This window comes from Ictalurus furcatus, chromosome 13, assembly GCF_023375685.1.
Source record: "Ictalurus furcatus strain D&B chromosome 13, Billie_1.0, whole genome shotgun sequence".
NCBI lineage: Eukaryota > Metazoa > Chordata > Actinopteri > Siluriformes > Ictaluridae > Ictalurus > Ictalurus furcatus.
In genome coordinates, this window is record NC_071267.1 from 24,092,837 (window position 1) to 24,114,743 (window position 21,907).

Here is a 21,907-nt window from a genome sequence, read left to right on the forward strand (position 1 = left end):
GCCTGGTCTCTAGACATTCCAGCATGGCGTTGGTCCATTACCTCATCTCATGCTGTTCTCAAATCAGGCAGTACCTATCCAGGAGCCCCTGCTGGCACTCAAAAAAAAAAAAAAAATCGGCTGCATCCGTTGGTCAGTCAAACTTTCTGTCAGTAATTGTTAATGGAGGCAGGTGCAAGTGGAGATAACTTCTTAAACAAAGCGCAAACAAAGCAATCCAAAGGATGAGCATAAGAACCATAAACATGGACTATAGATACAAGGCAAGAATCATACAAACTAGAAGCACACACGGAACAATGGCAAAAGTTTGACAAAGGGTGCTACACAATACAGGACTTATTATACCACAACATGATTCAGGTGCACTTGATCTCTTGTAGGGTGTGCTGATGGGTATTTTAAGTCTTTTTGGCGCTACCCGGACAACTTCAAAAGAAATACAACATAAAACAAAGGGAACTTGAGTTACAGTAACACACAATACATTATTATTGAAGCAAAAAAAAAAGTTATCCAACACCTATCACCCATGGGAAAAACGAATTGCCACTTTAAACTGAAAATCTTGTTGTGCCACCTTTAGAAGCAATGATTGCGACCAAACACATCCGATAACTGGTGATCAATCTTTCACAGCACTGTGGTTGACTTCTGGCTCACTCTTCTTTGCAGAATTGCTTTAGTTCAGCCACATTGGCAGGTTTTCGAGCATGAACTGCCCATTTAGGATCCTGCCACAACATCTCAATTGGTTCAAGTGAGGATTTTGACTAGGCCACTCCAAAACATTCATTTTCCTTTTTTTTTTTTGCTTTTTTTTTTTTTTTTTTAACCATTCAGAGGTAGATTTACTCCTATGCTTTGGATCATTGTCTTGCTGTATAATCCAGTTGCACTCACACCATCACACTGCTACCACCATGCTTGACTGTAGGTATGATGTTTTTTTGTGGAATTCTGTGTTACAGAATTTACGCCAGATGTAACAGAACCCCTGTCTTCCAAACAGTTCAACAATTCATAAAGTTCTCCCACCATTCAATTTAGAATTGTGCATCAGGTTGAAAGCTTTCAACTGATGATGTGACCCACTTCTTCTCTCCTCAGCTGTAGCATATACAGGTTATTAAATGTGCGAGTGTATCTGTTGCTATGTTCCCTGAAACCCACAGACCAGCAACAACGTCCACAGGTCACAACAAAGCTTTCTCACTGTCGTGAAAACAGAATATGCACAAACTCTGAAAACAATGCTAACACTGAGTGCAAAGTGAAATGTAATCAACTGCGCAGGTTTATTTATTTTTTTTATAAAAATGAGAAATCTACTTCTTGTTTCATTTTTTACTTCATAAAATGTTCGCACAAATATCATCACCATGGAAGAGCAGATGAATCCTGCTGTGACACGGAAGTGATGCACTTGTGCATAGATGTAATAAACTTACACATAGATGCATGTGTGCATTTTAGAGAAAACCAGCAATTGTGCTGGGTCTCCCCTACATAGTAATAAAGAAATGAAAAAATGTATAAGATTAAACTATAAAGGAAAATAGAAATGAACAATACTGTTTTATACACCACAATGCCATGTTTTATTAGCATTTTTTTTTTTTTTTTTACATTATTAATGTAATGATAGGCATATGCTGGATACTGATGTTATGAACATCCTTCGTGCACAGTGACAGAAAGCTGTTTCCGCTGCGGCGGTTTTTTTTCTTTATTAATAGAAGATGAAACCAGCTAGTGCTTGACCATAAAAACCAAAGTGTAACAGAGTCATTTAGAGACATAGGCAGCCAGTGCAAAGATGCTCAGAAAGGTGTGACTTGTTCTTTCTTTCTTGTATGTGTTAATACTCTGTTAATACTGCAGCATCTTGGACGCAATCTGCTTATCCTGGGTTTTGATAATTCTGTAAACAAAGCATTGTGTTAGTCTGGAAATGTAATTTGAAGCCTTTTGTGTGTCTGTTAACTGAACTGTGGTCTAGTGTGTTCTGCACAAATAATACAGCCTAAAAACAGCAAAGTTCTGAAACAGGTTTTGTTTAACTATGGATAAGATGACTAGTCAGCTAATTTTTTGAAGTAGTGGTCACCTATTAATCGTCATGCAACTAGTATATAAAATACAGGATATAATTGGATAAAATAATTTGATCATTTCACCTGACTGGTGTGCTCTCTCCTCCATCACAACGGTCCTTCACACTTTTTAACCGGTGCGTTTTTCCTCGGTTTGGGTAATGGTGGAAGTTGTTCCTCTTCATCATCTATTGGAGCTGGTGGAGGCCGAGTGCGCTTCTTCTTCATGCTTCCTGCTTGAGCTACTTCTTGGGCAGAAACCTTGTCATAGGTGTCTGGAAGCACCAGCTGATGTCTTGCCTTTTGTTTTGCTGTTTGCTCTTGCTGTTTTTGTTGACCAGGAGATGAAGAGATGTTGACGTAGTTCAGTCTGAGCTCTTTTTCATTTGGGAAATGATAAAGGATATATCATTACGAAACATATTTATCCTTCATGAAATAATACAATAATGGAAATGTAGATGTGGCTCTTTACTAAACATCTGCTTAAATTACCTCTTTATTTGCACCAGAATGCTTATTTCTATAAATTACTCAATAATCATTAACAAATCATCTTGCCGTATCATTATGTTTTTACTGTGCTCTTTCAACATTTGTCTTTGGGTCCCATTTATCGAGTTGGATATGGGATGCATTTAATAACTGTATGAGCTGTATGCATGGATAAATAACTGTGTGAGCATTTCCACAAGACATTTAGTAGTCATGTAAATCATATATTGGCAGAAAAAAACAGATTCCAAAGTCTACCTAATGTAAATCAAAACAGCTTCAAATCACACAATTACCATGGATTACTGTTCATCTATATATGGATTATGCTGTCTAAATTAACTCTCTCTCTCTCTCTCTCTCTCTCTCTCTCAGAAGTGCTCTGCTTGCACAGCTGACTTTTGTCCTAAATGTTTGTCCCAATTTTTTTATCTAGCCTGAATATGTCTGAATGCTTTTTTAACAGAATTTTTAAACATACCTTTTTATGCGTATGAATATAGTGCTGTGAAAAAGTATTTGATTTCTTCTGTTTTTGTGTGTCTCATCTAAAATGTTTCAGAACTGAAAACAAAATCTAAGATGAAACAAAGGCAACCTGAGTAAACACAACATAAAGATTTTAAATGATCATGTTATTTATTGAAGCAAAAAAGTTATCCAATACCCACTGGGCCTGGGTGAAAATGTATTTGTCCCCATAGTTACTAATTCCCCAAATCTATGAAACTGCATTCATAATGGGGTTCAGCTGGACTAGACGCAACCAGGCCTGATTACTGCAAACCCTGTTCAATCAAATCAACACTTAAATAGAACTTTTTCAACAGTATGAAGTTGGTTAAAAGGTCTTACCGTAAAAGGTCATACCGTAAGGTCTTAGTAACACACTATGCCAAAGTTGAAAGAAATTCCAGAAATGATGAGGAAGAAGGTGACTGAAATACATCAATCTGGGAAGTGTTACAAAACTATTTCCAAATCCCTGGGGCTCCAACGAACCACAGTGAGAGTAATTATATCCAAATGGAAAAACTCGGCACAGTAGTGAATCTTCCCAGAAGTGCCTGACTTTATAAAATTCCCCCAAGAGCACAGCAACGACTCATCCAGAAAGTCACAAAAGAGCCAAGGACAACATCAAATGACCTACAGGCCTCTCTTGCATCAATAAAGGTCACTGTTCATGACTCCCTATCAGAAAGACGCTGGGCAAAAATGGCATCCATGGAAGAGTGGCGAGGTGAAAACCACTGCTAACCCAGAACAACATTAAGGCTCGTCTGAATTCTGTCAAAACACACCTTGATGATCCTCAACCCTTTTGGGAGAATGTTCTGTGAACTGGTGAGTTGAAAGTGGAATTGGCATAAACCAAACACAGATTTCCACAAAAATAAAATCATACCTATGGTCAAGCATGGTGGTGGAAGTGTGATGGTGTGGGGATGCTTAGCTGCTTCAGGGTCTGGGCAACTTGCAATAATTGAGGGAAACATTAATTCTGCTCTCTACCAGAAAATCCTAAAGGAGAATGTCCGGTCTTCAGTCTGTAAGTTGAAACTCAACTGCACTGGATTATGCAGCAAGACAATGATCCAAAGCATAGGAGTAAATCCTAGTCCTAGAAATAAGTGAAAGACTGATCTCAAGTTATCGGAAGCGTTTGGTTGCAGTTATTGCTGCTAAAGGTGGCACAACCAGATTTTAAGTTTAAGGTGGCAATTCGTTTTTTTACATGGTGATGGGTGTTGGATAACTTTTTTTCACTTCAATAAATGAATAAAAAAAAATAATAATAAAAAACTGCATTGTGTGTTTACTCAGGTTGCCTTTCTTTTATGTTGTATTTCGTTTGAAGATCTAAAACTATTTAGTAGGAGATATACAGAATAAATGAGGAAATACTTTTCCACAGCACAGTACATACAAGTACAAAGTGAAAAGACCTTGCGTGTAAGTTTGAAATGGATATATGCACTGGAAGAACAAGATAAAGGATGCTTAGTCGTGTCTTGAACAGTATATAATCTTGTTTTGAAGGATCCATCTTCAGGACCTTCCTACATGTGCTTCTTTAATGTATGAAACTGCTCTCCAGGATCCTGAAATTGTGACAATGGTCTTTTTCTCTTCCTGAAATAACATGTAAGCCTTCTCTACCTGTGTCACAGAATGATTTATATCAGCAGTTTCTGTTAGGATTTCCTGCCTGTGCAGTTATACTTTCTCAAGATTGATGAAGTAGAAATAGCACATTTTTATGTCCTGAGAACCATACAACAGCATATAAGTTGAGTTCCTGTTTAACAAAACCACAACCACAAACAACAACAACAACAACAGTACAGTATGTAAAAACTAATTGGTAAAGAGAAATCTGATTTGATATTTCAAGGCTTGTTTTAGAATGTATGACTCAAAGAGAATAGCTGGAAATTGTATTTTAAGTTTTAATTTAGAAGGTGTATCACTTTAATAATTTGAAAAAAAAAATCATTATAGGAAATAATAATCATTTCACAAAATCTAAGACTGAGCTCACCTCGCTGTTGTTTCTCTCTGCGTTTACATTGACGACAGGCAACAGTCACTAGCACAATCGTCAATAACAGTACGAGACCTCCACCAGCAAAGATGCTGATCATGGTCCAACGGTCTAAACCAAAGAGCGTATCGGAACCTGAGCAAAATTCCAGTCATTATTTTTGGTTAATAAGATTTTATAGCATATTCACAGATGATGAGATAATCAAATTAAGAGATAAATATTTAATTTCCAAAATTAAAGTGCATGAAAATTACTTACATGCTACTTCTACTGGATCACTTGTATTTTTATGAACTGGATTCTGGGCAGTACATGTATAATTTAATATATCCTCCTCAACATTTATTGAGAAGTTAAATACATTCTTCTTGAATTCTTTCCCATTTTTGTGCCAGCTGTAAGATATAGCTGATCTTTGATCTTTGTCAACTTCAACATCACATCTCAAGTCAACTGTCTCATCCTGACATGTAATATTCACTCTTGGCTTTGGGACTTTTGCTGGTAAATATGGAAGGACAGCATCATGAGTATATTCATGCAGTATTCAGCATTATAAATTATTTCATATTTATATATTTTAAATACCAAATGTTAAGCATTATGTTAAAATGAAATAATATTGTATTGGAGATATGGTGTAAGATATCTAAATTTGTCATGAGAATAAGTGTAAATTTTTACCACATCCATTAAAAGAGATAAATATATTTGCAGTAAAATAGCATTTATAATTCCAAATATCTTACCATAAACACAGACGATTTCTGAGTATGATTTTATGTTGGTGCCATTCACATCAAATACCTCAACACTGTATGTCCCAGAATAATTCAATTTCACATGTTGGAATTCCAGGGAATCATTTTTGACGATCCCTGGTCCCTCTTGTTTCCTATTCCTTTTGGGGACTACCACTTTATTGTCTTTTTTTATAGTGAATCGATCATCATCCTTAAGCTGCCTGTCAGTCAGTTTAAAAGTGAGACTGTCCCCTTCTAATATATTTTTCTGACATGTGCTACAGTCTGTGAATAAAAATTGTACAGACATTTTAAAGTCATAATGAAATTAACTTAAAATTGACTGTCTGAGACAAAGTAATGTTTAACACGAAACATGCAAACACACACAGAATTCTGATGAATTCTTACTACAAACCATTAGTTCTTGAAACAATAATCACAATCTTAATTAAAAAAAAAAACAACAAAAAAAAAACATCCCTCAATGACACAACAGCAGGCGTATATAAGAGCCAGATTTCACAAACTCTGTAGTCATATCTATAATTATACCGAATACCAACTGGAAAATCTTGACCTACCTGTTAAGGTAAACAGAATCAGGAAACAGAGGAATAAGACTATAACACTGCCTTTAGTGTTCATCTTCCTTCTTAAAAATTTTAGCGACAAATGGAGAAACAGTTTTGAGTTTTGGTTGTAGGTGTGGTCATGCAAAAGGAAGGACAAGGTGCATTTGTGTTCTTAAAAGCAGATGTGCACAAAACAAACCACAACTAAACATGACAGAATGTCTCCACCCTTAAGTGGGCTTGGCTCAAAGTATGAGTGTATGTTGTGGAAACCATGAGAAAAGAGAGACACTTCTGCATCTGAATGCAAAAGGGGACAGTCACTTGGGTGTGTGCAGTACATCACCTCTCTTTCCATTTGGAGTAATGTAATGTTAGCTGAAAAGGGGAGCTTGAACATACAACATGAGAGGTTTGAAATTGTTCCTCAATTACTGCTCCTGAAAACACAACCATGTACTGTGGCTATCAAACTGGCAAAGTAACAACACAGACTTAACTTAATTTCTACAGTGAAATAAGGGTCTAAATGGATCTTTAAGATTAGTTCACAAAGGTGCCAACTAAAAATACGATAGTGGATCGTAGTTCCACCTTAAATGATTGCAGATGCAACATTCCTCCTCTAGACAGTACTCATCGATCTCTTTAAAACCGTGTTGTAATTTAAAACAGCACTGAAATGGACAGTTTTAGCACTTGCTCAAATGAACGTATTCTTTACCTGAGTATGTTTTATTTGTTGGTATGAAGTGGTAACAGATACTTGGTATAGATTGCACCTGTAGAGGGCGCTCCTTAAAACCATGTTCTGTTTTGTAAAACAGCAACTGCACCAATAAATGTATTTTATTATTGGTTTAATTCTTGTCAGTATGAATTGGGATGTTGGTCATATTTAGCTTTTGTTTAATTGTTCAGTTATTGGCAGTGGACGGGTGACAAACTCATGCAGCTATAGTCATGTGGCCTTTTTATATTTGCTATCTAATTATCATAATGTCGAATAACAGAAAATAAGATAGTGGAGCACAAATAAATAAATAAATAAATAAATAAAAAAAACTCCAGAGGTTGGACTTCTTAAATTTAAGGACCTACCTTTGCATTTTATTGTCGTGATTTTATTAAGATTAGCTTCATCATGGCTTTTCTTTGAAGATCCTCACTGCTGTTGAGTGTGCTGTCTGGTTGCGTAGAGGGGTTTCCTGCCATTGTTTTTTGTTACTGCATTAAAGTTAGTTTCATATTCAGACATTCTGGTATTTGTGGTCAGTAGTGCATGAACAGAATATCCAACTATAAGAAGACTACATGTTTTGATTGTGAACCACCTACACCCATTTAATCAAGTAAGAATCACCGGATTCAGAGTTAGTAAAACATTTTCTTCACTTTATCCTCTGTTTCTGTAGTGCTGAAACGTTGGGCACCGTTGCTAAAATGGAGAGTGTGAAACATTTGCATTAACAGCCTAATTGCAGTAGCGTGTTGTTGCACAGGAGCTATGAAATGCAAACCACTCCAAGCGGCTACTGATCACACGGACAAACTGATTAGCTGAATTTCTCAGTTAGAACTTCTCATTAGTACAGTACAGTACAGTAGCTCCAAAACTAGTTGTACAACATCAAGCACCTTCTACAACAACAAATAGTTGGGCATTTTAACCTTATATTTATAATGAACATTTATATGAATATTAATGAACATGTACTTATACTGATAAAAAAATGTTTAATCAGATACAATGTATGCATGAGAGAGGCTGGGTAGTTACTGTTATATACAGTAAATTGTCTGATAATCCGATGTCATTATGGTCATTTTTGCAAGGTTGACAATGTTACTCCAAACCAAGCTTGACAATATGATGCACCTTTTCTAGATGAAACTTACTCTTAGTTTGGACACTAAATCTTTTGGTGATTATTAAATCTTTCAGTATGTTGCTACAATATAAGACAACTACAGTGTACACTATCAGTAAGATCAGTCACTGAGATTAGCCACATGATTTTCTGATTGGAATAACTGCTGCATGCTGGGTTGCCGGAGCTTTAACGACTGCATTGCTGGTTCCTGGGTCTAGAGTCCACGTGCAGGTTGATTTGATTTTTATTGACCAGGAGGCGGAGAGGTGTGGAGGTTGCCCAGTCTGAACTTCTATTCATCTAGGAAGGGAAACAATTTATTATAAAACATATTTATCCTTTAAATATACAGTCACAGAAATGAAATGATCATTTCTTACTAGTACAAATAACCAGGAAAATACAGTGAGTTTGGAAATAAAGTTTGGATGAACAACTTTCCTAGAAATATATCTAATGCTAGCCAAATCCCACAAGGCTAATGATGCTCTATATTTTAACTAGCTAACACCGATAGATTAAAAACCTCATGTTTTGCTCAAGCAAAACAGGCCAGTGAAGGCACTTTTGAGTATTCTCATAAATCATTATGAGCCAAATTTCTTGTGCAAATGACTTGGCTTTCAAGCAATTCAAGTTCTTGGCAGAAGCACAGGTCAGGCTAAAATGCTATCACCTTCAGCCAGACTGCACATGAGACAGGAGATTCTAAGGCCTGTCCTGTAACAAGAAGAGCATGGGGGTCAGGCTCAAGGAGTAAAATATCATACATTCGCCTACTTAACTGCGAGAGACTTAATTTTAACAAATATTTACCAATCTTCACTAATGCACCTTTAAAACAGATATGCACCTTCAAAAGTTTTACTCTCAAAACAGCTTGATTAAAGCTGTTTGAAAATTAATCCACTCAAAAAAAAAAAAAATAGTACGGCCTGTTGAGTTACACAAAAGAAAAGCCTCCGCCCTATCATTAAGAGATCACGAGATCATATTCTGATGATGCTTCAGACTCTACTGTGGCCAGACATCCAAGAGTGCTAAACTGTCTTTGCTCTGAAAGGTGGGAGGGCGGGGCATGGTCTCGCTTTCTCGTCAATCACACACTAGCCAATCGTGGGTGTCCGTAGCACAAGCATGCGGAAGAGTGCTGATAGGTGCTTTCTTCCAAGTGTATTACGCTGCCCTGTGATGAATCATGAGCAGTGGTTTATAGAGATGCTGTTGGTTGGCTTCACGTGTTGAGGAGGAAGTACATGTTAACCTTCATCCTCCCCAGTTGGTACCTGCATTATGATAGGGAAGAGTGAGCTGGTGGGTGGGACCTGGCCAGGACTAAATTAGGGAGAAAATGTGGAAATCCCCCACCCCCCAAAATAAAAACCAACAACAACAAAAAAGATTTGTTGTGGGGCTTTTTTTTTTTTTTTTTTTTTTTTTTTAATAAACAAAAATATTGGAATTTGGTTTGATATTTTAAGGTTATTTTAAGTTTGGAAAATGTGTTTCATGTTTAAATTTAGAAAGGTGTATAATATTTAAAAATGTTATTTATAATTTTGCAAAAGAAATTACCATAATAATAATAATTTCAGAAAAACTAAGATTGAACTAAGAACTTACTTTGCTGCAGACAGAAACTGCTAACGAACTCATCGGGCTTAAAACCTGGGCAAAATTTCAATAATTAAATTCCATCAATAAGACTGTATAGCATATTTACAGTCCATAATAAAAACATATAAAGAGATAAATATAAGTTTCTTGTAGAACCTGCTTGAAATCAAAATGCTTTTACAATGACTTACATGCTGCTTCCACTGGATCACTTGTGCTTTTATGAACTGGATTCTGGGCAGTACATGTATACACTGATTTATCCGCCTCTGCATTTATTGAGAAGTTTAATACGTTCTTCTTGAATTCTTTCCCATTTTGGTGCCAGCTGTAAGATATAGCTGATCTTTGATCTTTGTCACTTTCAACATCACATCTGAAGTCAATCTTCTCATCTTGACATGTAATAGTCACTCTTGGCTTTGGGACTTTTGCTGGTAAATATGGAAGGACAGCATCACGAGTATATTCATGCAGTATTCTGTATTATAAATCATTTCAGATTTATATATTTTAAATACAAAATATTAAGCATTATGTTAAAATGAAATAATATTGCATTGGAGATATGGTGTAAGATATCTAAATTTGTCATGAGAATAAGTGTAAATTTTCATCACATCCATTAAAAGAGAGAAATATATTTGCAGTAAAATAGCATTTATAATTCCAAACATCTTACCATAAACACAGATGATTTCTGAGTATGATTTTATGTTGGTGGCATTCACATCAAATACCTCAACACTGTATGTCCCAGAATCACTCAGTTTCACATGTTGGAATTCCAGGGAATCATTTTTCACGATCCCTGGTCCCGCTTGTTTCCTATTCCTTTTGGGGACTACCACTTTATTGTCCTTTTTTATAGTGAATCGATCATCATCCTTAAGCAGCCTGTCAGTCAGTTTAAAGATGAGACTGTCCCCTTCTAATATAGTTTTCTGACATGTGCTACAGTCTGTGAATAAAAAATTTACAGAGATTTAAAGCAATAATGAAATTTACGTTTGATGTATATGTGACAAAATATAATAGTTAATACAAGACACACAAACACTATAATATTTCAGATGAATTCTTACTAGAAACCATTAGTACAGTTTGAAACAATAATCCCAATCTTAATCACAACTTCATGGCAAACTTACATGAAAAAACATTCACTGATGCCGAATTACTGACAAAAAATAAGGATACAGTAAATAGATACAGTGCCCTCCACTAATATTGGCACCCTTGGTAAATAGAAGGCTGTGAAAAATTGTCTTTATTGTTTAACCTTTTGATCTTTTGTTAACAAAATTCACAAAAATACTCTGCTGTCATGGATATCAAAAAATTGCAAATACAACAGGTTTATCCAAAAAATATCTTGGTTAAATATAGGTGTGCAACAATTATTGGCACCCTTTTAGTCAATACTTTGTGCTAGCTCCCTTTGCCAAGATAACAGCTCTGAGTCTTCTCCTATAATGCCTGATGAGGTTGGAGAATACATGGCAAGGGATCTGAGACTGTTCCTCGGATCTCTCCAGATCCTTCACATTTTGAGGTGCACGCTGGTGGACGCTCCTCTTCAGTTCACCCTACAGGTTTTCTATGGGGTTAAAGTCAGGGGACTGGGATGGTCATGGCAGGACCTTGATTTTGTGGTCAGTAAACCATTTTTGTGTTGATTTTGATGTATGTTTTGGATCACTGTCCTGCTGGAAGATCCAACCACGGCCCATTTTAAGTTTTCTGGCAGAGGCAGTCAGGTTTTTATTCACTATCTGTTTATGTTTGATAGAGTCCATGATGCCATGTATCCTAACAAAATGTCCAGGTCCTCTGGCAGAAAAACAGCCCGAAAACATTAAAGAGCCGCCACCATATTTAACCGTGGGCATGAGGTACTTTTCCATATGGCTACCTCTCTGTGTGAAACAAAACCACCTCTGGTGTTTATTACCAAAAAGCTCTATTTTGGTTTCATCTGATCATAGACCCCGATCCCATTTGAAGTTCCAGTAGTGTCTGGCAAACTGAAGATGCTCGAGATTGTTTTTGGATGAGAGTAGACGCTTTTTTCTTGAAACCCTTCCAAACAACTTCCGATTGTAGTTTTGGAGACTTTCTGACCCTGAGACACAACTAACTTCTGCAATTCTCCAGCTGTGATCCTTGGAGATTTTTTGGCCACTCGAACCATCCTCTTTACAGTGCATTGAGATGATATAGACTGGAACTTCTTAATTATTGCCCTGATGGTGGAAATGGGCATTTTCAATGCTTGTGCGATTTTCTTATAGCCACTTCCCATTTTGTGAAGCTCAACAACCTTTTGCCACACATCACAGCTATATTCCTTGGTCTTACCTAACGTTATGAATGACTAATCACCCAGGTGTATGAAAAAATGTCAAATATCCATGGGAATAAAATAACAGAAGCAGAGAGTGCTACACAGGTGTCTTTACATAGCCACTGATGCTGATTGGATAAACTGGAGGTAAACATCAAATTATGAAGACAAAATACTCCAAGGCACTCACATGATGAAGTAAAAAGCCTGTAATTGACTGGGCTAAATCATTAAAAACAATTAAAAGTGTAGATCTACGTGTTTCGCCTACACAGCCTTCTTCAGGATGAAGAAGGCTGAAGAAGGCTTTGTAGCCGAAACGCGTAGATCTGTATTCATATGTATGATTCAAATGAAGAAAAGTACATCATAAGGTCCAGTCTGATTTGGTGATTAGTTAAAACATTAAAATGATTGTTGAAATAGAAAATCTTGACCTACCTGTTAAGGTAAATAGAGTCAGGAAACACAGGAATAAGACTATAACACTGCCTTTGGTGTTCATCGTTCTTGTAAAGAATTTCGGAGACAAATGGAGAAAACAGTTTAAGTTTTCTGTTTTGAGTTGGGGGTGTGTTCTTGCAAAAGGCAGGACAGGATGCATTTTTTTTGTCACTAAACACAGCAGAATGTCTCCACCTTTAGGTCAGCTCGGCTTCCGGTCAGAGTGTATGACGTGGAAGCAGTGAGAAAATAGAAACACTTCTGAATGCAGAAGGGGAAGTTCACTTGTGTGTGCAATGCATCACCTCTCTTTCCATTAACCACAACACAGACACTTCATTTCTACAGTGAAATAGGGGTTTAAATGGATTTCTAAGATTAGATTATGAGGGTGGCAACTAAAGATACTAAAACATAGAGTCTGCCTTTTGCTTTTTCAGTTATTTTGTCTCGACTGCTTTACCTACACTACTTTACTTACCTGGTGTTTGGGCTTCATTTCTCCCTCTGCAGCTTCAGTTAATTTCATTCTTATTTGTATCTGTTCCACCTCATATGATAACAGATGTGACATTGCTCCTCAGATGGTACTCATAAATCTCTTTAAAACCGTGTTGTATTGTAAAACAGCATTGGAATGGTCACTTGCTCAAATAAATGTATTCTTTACTTGATTATATTTTGTTTGTTGGTACAAATTTTTTGAGGACAAGTGCCTTCTACAACAGCAACTAGTCGTGCATTTTAACCTCATATTTGTAATGAATACTAATGAACATTAATGAACGTTTATTGAAGAATCCTATTCAGATACTAGACATGTTCACAAGTTCCTGTAATAAAGCCCACAAGGTTTTACTTAAATCATTTAATTTTTATGCACAATCAAAAATCTATTACATCTAATAAATATGCAAATATCTTTTCATATATTTGAAATATGGTAAAAAAAAAAAAAAACAATGAATAAAATTTTCATTTGAAATTTTCAGACATTTTCATTTAAAAGATAAATGAGGTCTGTGGTTGTAGACTGATCGTTGATGAAGGCAAACACAGACTGTCTATACCTGTCTATATAACAGGTGTTAAGGCCTGTTCACACCGGGAAGTTTTTTTCAGCATGTTAAACTGTTCGTTTTTCTCCATTTTTTTTTTTGTGTTCGCACACACGCGTTAAACACGAGCGATGCGCTGAATGAAAGTGCAAATTCAGTCCCTGACAGTAGATGGCGCTTATTGAAAAGCAGAAATACCCTGGGACAAGATAGCACTGCACAACTTTCCGTTTCTGACACCCGCTTATCACTGAGGAGAAGAGAGCCAGTATTTGTGTTTGCCGTTCACACACTTTTTTTTTTTTTTTGTGAACAGAAAATGGATTTTTCAAGCAGCAGCAGTAGTAGTTTTTTTTTTTTTTTTTTTTTTTTAAATAAGTAATTATTTCAAAGTCACAGCAATAGCATTGACATACTTATGGGAAGTCCCAAATTATACATTTTTTTAAATAAATTTTTTTGGGAGGGGGTGGGTGGGTATAAGGCAACTATTGTTGTGGCCAAAAATGTTAATGTTCCTGCAAATTGATGAAGTGTTGAAGTGTTGAATATGAATAGTCTTTTTTGTGGTCAATATGATAATACAACAATGCAATAATGGGGCACTTAGCTATTTGATTAATACATATATGCAAATATATGCCAGGTGCAAAATAAATACAATGGACTATCAAGCAACAGATTATCGTTGAACAGAGATGGGAAACATTTGCAGGGAAGAGACAAAGAATAACTCCGAGACGTAAAAAAAAATTTGACGCCACGCATGGGTCTGAACACACCTGTTGACAGCCATTGATTTAGACATGGACCATTTAACACGCTGAAAAAAAACGTCCCGGTGTGAACAAGCCTTTAGGATGAGCTTACTGAGTATTTCAGACTGGGTTGAATAAACCGAACTTTATTTAAGCTTTATTTATAAAGTTAAGGCTCTGGGTTACTGATCAGAAGGTCGGGGGTTCAGGCCCCAGCACTGCTAAGCTGCCACTGTTGGGCCGTTGAGCAAGACCCTTAACCCTCTCTGCTCCAGGGGTGCTGTGTCATGGCTGACCCTGCGCTCTGACCCCAACTTCCTGACATGCTCGGGTATGCGAAGAAAGCAATTTCACTGTGCTGTAATGTATACGTGATCAATAAAGACTCATTATATATAGCACCTTTCACACAGTGCTTAAATCTGTAAAACTGTACAGGAACAATAAAATAACATCATATTATAAGATAATACTATAATATCATATAGTAAAAAACTATAAATAAGATATAACATATAAGATAAACAGTCACCAACATATTCACCAACCTTCCCACTTGTGAGTCAGGGTGTTAAAAAAAAAAAAAAATCAACCTGTGAACTGTAGCTTACACTAAATGTGCGTGTCTGTTGTTAAGTTGCCAGGTATTTAACACTCTCATCAATATAAACAACAATTTTATTTATTTATTTATTTATTTTTGCTTTTCAGCTGTTTCATTTTTTTTTTTTTTTTATTACAGCCATGCTCAATTCTGAAAGTAGCCCGGAAACACCACTCGTGACCTTTTAAATTTCACCAGCGTCTGCATTTTCAAATGAGCCTATTTCGGCAGGAAAACCACAGACCCAACAAAACTAAGATCAGGTTTGTCACAAAGTTACAAACAAACAGAATTACCTCTAAAAACAACACTAAGATTTAGCACAGAGAAAGCTCTAATCAACTGCACAGACTTCAGTTTTTCAACATGTAAGACAAAAATATTAGAAAAATATTTCAGTTCCATTTTTGCAACTTTACAAAATGGGGTTTTCACAAATATCCTCAGCACAGAAGAGTGGACGACTTGTGGTTTGTTTTTTTTTTTTTTTGACATACTGTAGAGAAGTGATGCACTTATAAATGGATGTTATGACGTTACACGTGCATGTGTGTATTTAGAGAAAATTAGAATTGTGCTGGCTCTCCCCTATGAAGGAACAAAGAAATAAACAAAATATACAGGATTATAAATATAGAGGAAAAATAAACAATACTTGGTTAAGGATTAATGGTAGGCATCTGCTGGATACTGATGTTATTTTACACATTATACACATCACAGGTGGATTGGCTAAGATAAATTTTCCAGAGATGTGTGTGTGTGTGTGTGTGAACTGGTAGTCCCATCCAGGATGTGTTACTGCCTCATGCCCAGTTTTCCCAGGACAGTGTATGAATCCACCGTGACACTGACAAGGATAAAGCTGTTCCTGAACACGAGTGATCAAGAGGTGTGGGTTGGAAGTTATTGAGTGAAGCTGTGTAAATTGTTCATTCTTAACGCCTCGTCATCTGTAACTGGGAAAAAGACAGAATTTATTATTAGAAAAGCACATTTATCATATTAATTAATACAGTTACAGACATGCAGATGTGGCTGTTAACCAACATCTGCCTAAATGACCTCTATATTTGTGCCTGACTGATTACTGCATTAAATTACCCAATAATCTTGAATTAAAACAAATGATCTCTTTGTGTCTCTACAGCAGAATGGCTTTACTGTTTACATTCAATATCTGTCACGGGACCTCATTCATCAAGCTGGATATGAACAGATTTATTCATAAAGCATTCTTAGGATTATTTTCACAACAAATTTGGTATTCATGAAAATCCCATTATTCAAAAAACAAATAAAAACATTTATTAGCTGTACGGGAATTAGTTAATGATGCGAAATAGCTAACACAGATAGTGAGAGGCACCTGAAAAACTCATGAAGGCTTTACATTACAAAGAAAAACAGGACAGCAAAGACACTCTTGACCATTCACCTAAATTAGCATAAGCAAATTTTTGTGTGTTTATGGTGTTATAATTTTGCTTTCAAGCAGTTAAATTTCCGAGTGGGCAAAAGCACCTGCGCTATGACAAGAAGAGATATGGGGGTGAGTAGGGGGAAAAAGTAAAAATATTGTTACTCCATCCTCTTAACTGCTAGAGACTTAGTCTTGATGAATTTTGAGCATTAATCCACTTATACAATAGTGCATGGGTTCATGGGGCACAACAGAAAAGTGTTTGTCCTGTCATCTGTCTATTGAGTTCAAGTCCCGATGGTGCCACTGTCAGTAACCCGGGGTCTCACTTTCTCTCCCCTGTTAATTGCACACTATACAAGCATAGGCATCTGGGAGTTGGAGCATGCAGAAATCATCAGACCCAACGAGACTAATTAGGAAGTGTGTTTCCTGTTTTAATTTAGCAATGCACATAATATTTTATTTCATTTTTTTTTAAAATTGCAAAACAATAATAATAATAAAAAAAAATAGGAATAATAATCATTTTACAAAATCTAAGACTGAACTTACCTTGCTGTTGTTGTTCTTTGCATTTACAGACACAGCAGAAAACAGTCATCAAACACTTTATGAGAGTCCATCCCCTAGCTAAGCTCGAGATCTTAGCATTATAGTCAGAATTTCCAATCAGCATAACAGCAGTGAAACCTGGGCAAAATTACAATCTTTATGTTTCATCAATAAGACTATATATGCATTCTCACAGACCATGATATAAATCAAATCAAGCAAGAAATATTTAAGCTGATTGTAGAGCCTGCTTAAAATCAAAGTGAATGAAAACTATTTATTAAATGCTGTCCACTGGATCACTTGTGCTTTTATGGACTGGATTCTGGGCAGTACATGTATACTCTGATTTGTCTGTCTCAACATTTATTTAGATGTAAGATATATCCGAACGTTGATCTTTGTCACCTTCAACATCACATCTCAAGTCATCTGTCTCATCCTGACATGTAATAGTCACTCTTGGCTTTGGGACTTTTGCTGGTAAATATGGACGCACAGCATCATGCGTATATTCATGCAGTATTCAGCATTATAAATTATTTCAGATTTATGCATTTTCAATAGTAAATATTAAAGTATTATGTTAAAATTAAATAATACTGCATTGGAGATATGGTGTAAGATATCTAAATTTGTCATGAGAATAAGTGTAAATTTTCACCACATCCATTAAAAGAAAGAAATATATTTTCAGTAAAGTAGCATTTATAATTCCAAATATCTTACCATAAAGACAGACAATTTCTGAGTATGATTTTATTTCATTGCCTTTCCTATTAAATACGTCAATGTCCTATTCCTTTTGCGGACTACCACTTTATCATCTTTACTTATCGTGAATCGATCATCTTAATCGACAATCTTAATCACAACTTCATGTCCAAGAAAATCCCAAACAGTTTTAATTAACTAATTGAAACAGAAAAACTCACTCAATATCACAAAAACAGTAAGTACATAAGAGTCTTCACATGAGAGGTTTCAATATTAAAAAAACAAACTGGAAAACAAAGACCAGTCGGATATGGTGATTAACTAAAACATTAAATTGAATGATTGAAACACAGAAATTCCTGACCTACCTATTATGGTAAATAGAGTCAGGAAACAGAGGAATAAGACTATAGCACTGCCTTTGGTGTTCATCTTTCTTCTAAAGAATTTCAGTGACAAATGGAGAAAACAGTTTTCTGTTTTGAGTTGGACGTGTGTTCATGTAAAAATGTAGCACGTGATGCATTTCTATCAAAACAGGGCAGGATGTCTCCACCTTTTGGTTGGCTCGGCTCCCAGTAAGAATACTGAATATAATGTGGAAAATAGAAGCACTTCTGCAGTTGAATTCAATAGATCGAATACCTTTATTGTCATTGCACAAGTGTATAATGAAATTAAACAAAAGTATTAAAAATATAAATAGTCAATAAAAAATAAATAAAAATAAGATTAAAAAAAAATCGTAGTATTATTGCACAACCTGTAACTTATAATGTATAGTCTCCCTGTTAATTAGAGCTCAGTTCTTTGATGGCGCTCGGATGAAAACTGTTCAGGAGTCTGGAGGTGTGCATCTTAAGAGACTGATAGTGCTTTCCAGAGGGTAGCAGAGTGAAGAGGTGGTTGCTGGGGTGAGAAGAGTCCTTTATTATGTTTCTGGCCCGACTTAAACATCTGGTTCTGTAAATGTCCTCAAGTGAAGGCAACTGTGAGCTTGTGATTTTCTGTGCTGAGCTTTTTTCTCGGCAGTGCAACCAACATACCTCACCAGGATGCCGTAGGTTAGTATGTTTTCGACAGAGTAGTGGTAAAAGTTCACAAGCAGCTGCTCGGACAGATTGGTTTTCCTCAGTGTCCTCAAGAAGTACAGCCACTGCTGTGCCTTCTTCATTAGATTTGTGTTTACAGTCCATGTGAGGTCTTGGGAGATACGTATGTTGAGAATTTTAAAAGGTGGTCACCCTCTCCACCATTTCTCCCCTGACGTACAGAGGGAAAGGTTCATTCTTCCGTTTTCTGAAATTAATAACGAGCTCCTTTATCTTGGAGGTGTTAAGTTGTTATTGGTACACCGTCCAGAAAGCTCAGCAACCTCCTCCCTGTAGGTGGACTCATCCCCATTTAATATTCGCCCCACCACAGTGATGTCGTCTGAAAACGTACTTAATTATTGTGTTTGTGCTATGGGTTGGTGTGCAGTCGTAAGAGAAGAGTGAGTAAAAGAGAGGACTCAGCACGCAAACTTGTGGAGCTCCAGTGCTGAGTGTGGATGAGTAATGGTCCCCAGTCTGACAGTCTGTGTTTGGTTTGTTAAAAAATCCTTAATCTGTATGTATATGTGATCACTGACACCCAGGTTGAGCAGTTTGGTTTCCATTCTGCTGGGATGACTGTATTAAATGCAGAACTAAAGTCCACAAACAGTATCCTCACAGATGTTCCCGGGTGCTCCAGATGAGTCATCGCAGTGTAGAGAGGTGTGTTGATGGCATCATCTGTTGACCTATTGGCTCCATATGCAAACTGATGTTGATCCAGAGTGGGAGAAAGTGTCAATTTTATTTGTCTCAGAACTAGCCTCTCAAAACACTTCATCACAGTGGAGGTGAGAGCCACAGGTCTGTAAACATTAAGGCTGCTGATAGGCATTTTCTTTGGGACAGGCACGATAGTGGCCGACTTGAGGCAATTGTAGACAGTGCACATTGACAGTAAGAGATTAAAGATGTTGCGAAACACCTCCGCCAGCTCATCCACACAATCTCTGAGTTCCCTCCCAGGAATACCAGCCAAGTCTTTATGGTTCTCACAGATGGCTTTGTTTTCCTGATGAGAGGTTTATATGCAGGTGTAAGAAAAATGGATACATGGTCGGACTGACCCAGGTGGGAAAGAGTAGTGATTTTGTATCCATACCTTATTTTGTTGTAAACATGATCCAAACATTCCGCCCTCTCGTAGGGCATGTAACATGTTGGTAAAATTTAGGGAGGACAGTTTTCAGGTTGGCTTGATTAAAATCTCCAGCTAAAATCCACCGCCCAAGTGGAATGAGCTCTTATGCCCAGAGGCGTAGTGAGACCGCGTGCCTCATAAGCAATAGAGATTGATTCCACTATCCAATTAGAGATGTGCTGCTTTGACACAGCATCATCTCTACTGTCGCCGCCAAAGCAGACCAGCAGCTGCTCCGACTTACGCCACTGGCCGGAGCGTTGGACGTAAGTACAAAGAGCCCTTACTGGACACAGCAGGTGCATCCTCTCTTGTTCCGGTGTGAGGAATGGAGGTCAGAAAGCCTGCAACACCACAAGGTGGGCAGCCGATGTAGGCACTTTAGGAATATAATCCGGCCTAGGATACAGGAAGGCCTTGGCTAATCCAGGGGCAAAGGCAGGAAGGGGCAACAGAGCACTTGTAAATATCCTACTCGCTTGAGAGATGCCAGGGCCAGAAGAAGAGCTACCTTTAGAGTCAGAGGCTTCTCAGAGTCTGACTCTAAGGGCTCAAATGGGGTCCCTGACAGACCTTCCAGGACCACAGAAAGGTCCCAGGAAGGTATGTGAGGACTGCAAATGGGACTCAGCCGCCTGACACCACGCATGAACCTCGAAGTTAGAGGATGTTGCACCACAGAAGCTCTATCAACAGGGGTGTAGCTGGCTGAAATGGCGGCCACGTAAACCCTGATCGTAGAAGGAGCCAACCCCACTGAGAAACGTCCTTGTAAGAACTCCAGGACTGTAGCTATTGCACAGTTCACTGGGTCTACAGTGGATCATTGTGGATGGGAATCTCCTGAGGAGTGCCATCTAGCAGGAATATTATCTCTGAGAACCATATTCGAACTGGCCAATAAGGTGCTACTAGCAGCAGAAATAGACTGTCTTGGCAAACTCTCGCTAGAACTTGTAGGAGCAAAGCGATCAGGGGAAAAGTGTACAAATGTGACCTCGGCCACATGTGCACTAGCCCTAATTGTGCGGGAGGAGTGAGGGCGAACCACAGCGGGCCATGAATTGTGGCCATGGCGACTGTGGCCACCCAGTTCCCCTGGCTGTCTGCGGGGGTTGGCCGGCTGCCATACTCGATTCTGTTTCTCCCTTGCAATAATGCTGGCCCGGACTCCACTCGATGCCCCGGTGAACACGAGACAACAGGGAAGGAACTGGCTGAATGCCGCCATATGTCGAGCTTAGCAGGTCTGCTTGGTAGGCCTGCAACACTGTCATTGTCTGTAGTGACCCACAAGCAAGACTGCTACTGCATAGGCCTTGCCCACCAATGCCACGGTGGCCTTACAGGGTGGCTTGGATGGCAAAACCAGTCCTCCTAAATTACCTCTTATTGATGGAGAGAGGTAGCTCGCAAGCATAGCTAAGGGTGTAAGTACACCCTTGGCCTCAGAAGCTAGTATTGCCCCCTTCAGCAGAAATAACTTATTGTAGGCGTTTTGCATAATTGTCACCAGGCTTGATGGAATTTTTGACTACTCGTCCATGCAATATTCTTTCAGTTGCAAGATATTTGAGGGTTTTCTTGCATGTACTGGCCTTTTCAAATCCTCCCACAACATTTCAATGGGATTCAAATCCGGGCTTTGACTAGGTCATTCCATAACCCTCCATTTCTTCTTTTTGAGCCATTCTTTGGTGGATTTACTAGTGCGCTAAGGATCATTATACTGTTTTAAGATCAACTTTCAGTTCAACTTTAACTTTCAGACAAATGGCCTCACATTATTTTCAAGCACTCTTTGATATGATG

General features: G+C 37.6%; 2 protein-coding genes and 1 long non-coding RNA gene across 3 annotated transcripts; all 3 read right to left on the bottom strand.

Annotated features, from left to right (window-relative positions):
• Positions 1–1,649: 1,649 nt before the first annotated feature.
• LOC128616911 (T-cell surface antigen CD2-like) lies at positions 1,650–7,131 on the bottom strand. Its single transcript, XM_053639782.1, has 6 exons — positions 6,470–7,131; positions 5,892–6,170; positions 5,401–5,643; positions 5,137–5,274; positions 2,181–2,473; positions 1,650–1,924 (listed from the first exon to the last, which is right to left on the bottom strand). Exons 1-5 carry the CDS (start codon positions 6,531–6,533, stop codon positions 2,205–2,207), a joined length of 993 nt encoding a protein of 330 aa, XP_053495757.1. The 5' UTR covers positions 6,534–7,131; the 3' UTR covers positions 1,650–1,924; positions 2,181–2,204.
• Positions 7,132–8,228: 1,097 nt separating this feature from the next.
• On the bottom strand, positions 8,229–12,803 carry LOC128616577 (SLAM family member 7-like). Its single transcript, XM_053639183.1, has 5 exons — positions 12,740–12,803; positions 10,634–10,912; positions 10,143–10,385; positions 9,958–10,002; positions 8,229–8,634 (listed from the first exon to the last, which is right to left on the bottom strand). Exons 1-5 carry the CDS (start codon positions 12,801–12,803, stop codon positions 8,627–8,629), a joined length of 639 nt encoding a protein of 212 aa, XP_053495158.1. The 3' UTR covers positions 8,229–8,626.
• A 2,425-nt stretch (positions 12,804–15,228) lies between these two features.
• On the bottom strand, positions 15,229–19,480 carry LOC128616916 (uncharacterized). Its single transcript, XR_008387497.1, has 3 exons — positions 18,226–19,480; positions 17,141–17,278; positions 15,229–16,121 (listed from the first exon to the last, which is right to left on the bottom strand). It is a non-coding gene; the product is annotated as an uncharacterized LOC128616916 (long non-coding RNA).
• Positions 19,481–21,907: the final 2,427 nt, after the last annotated feature.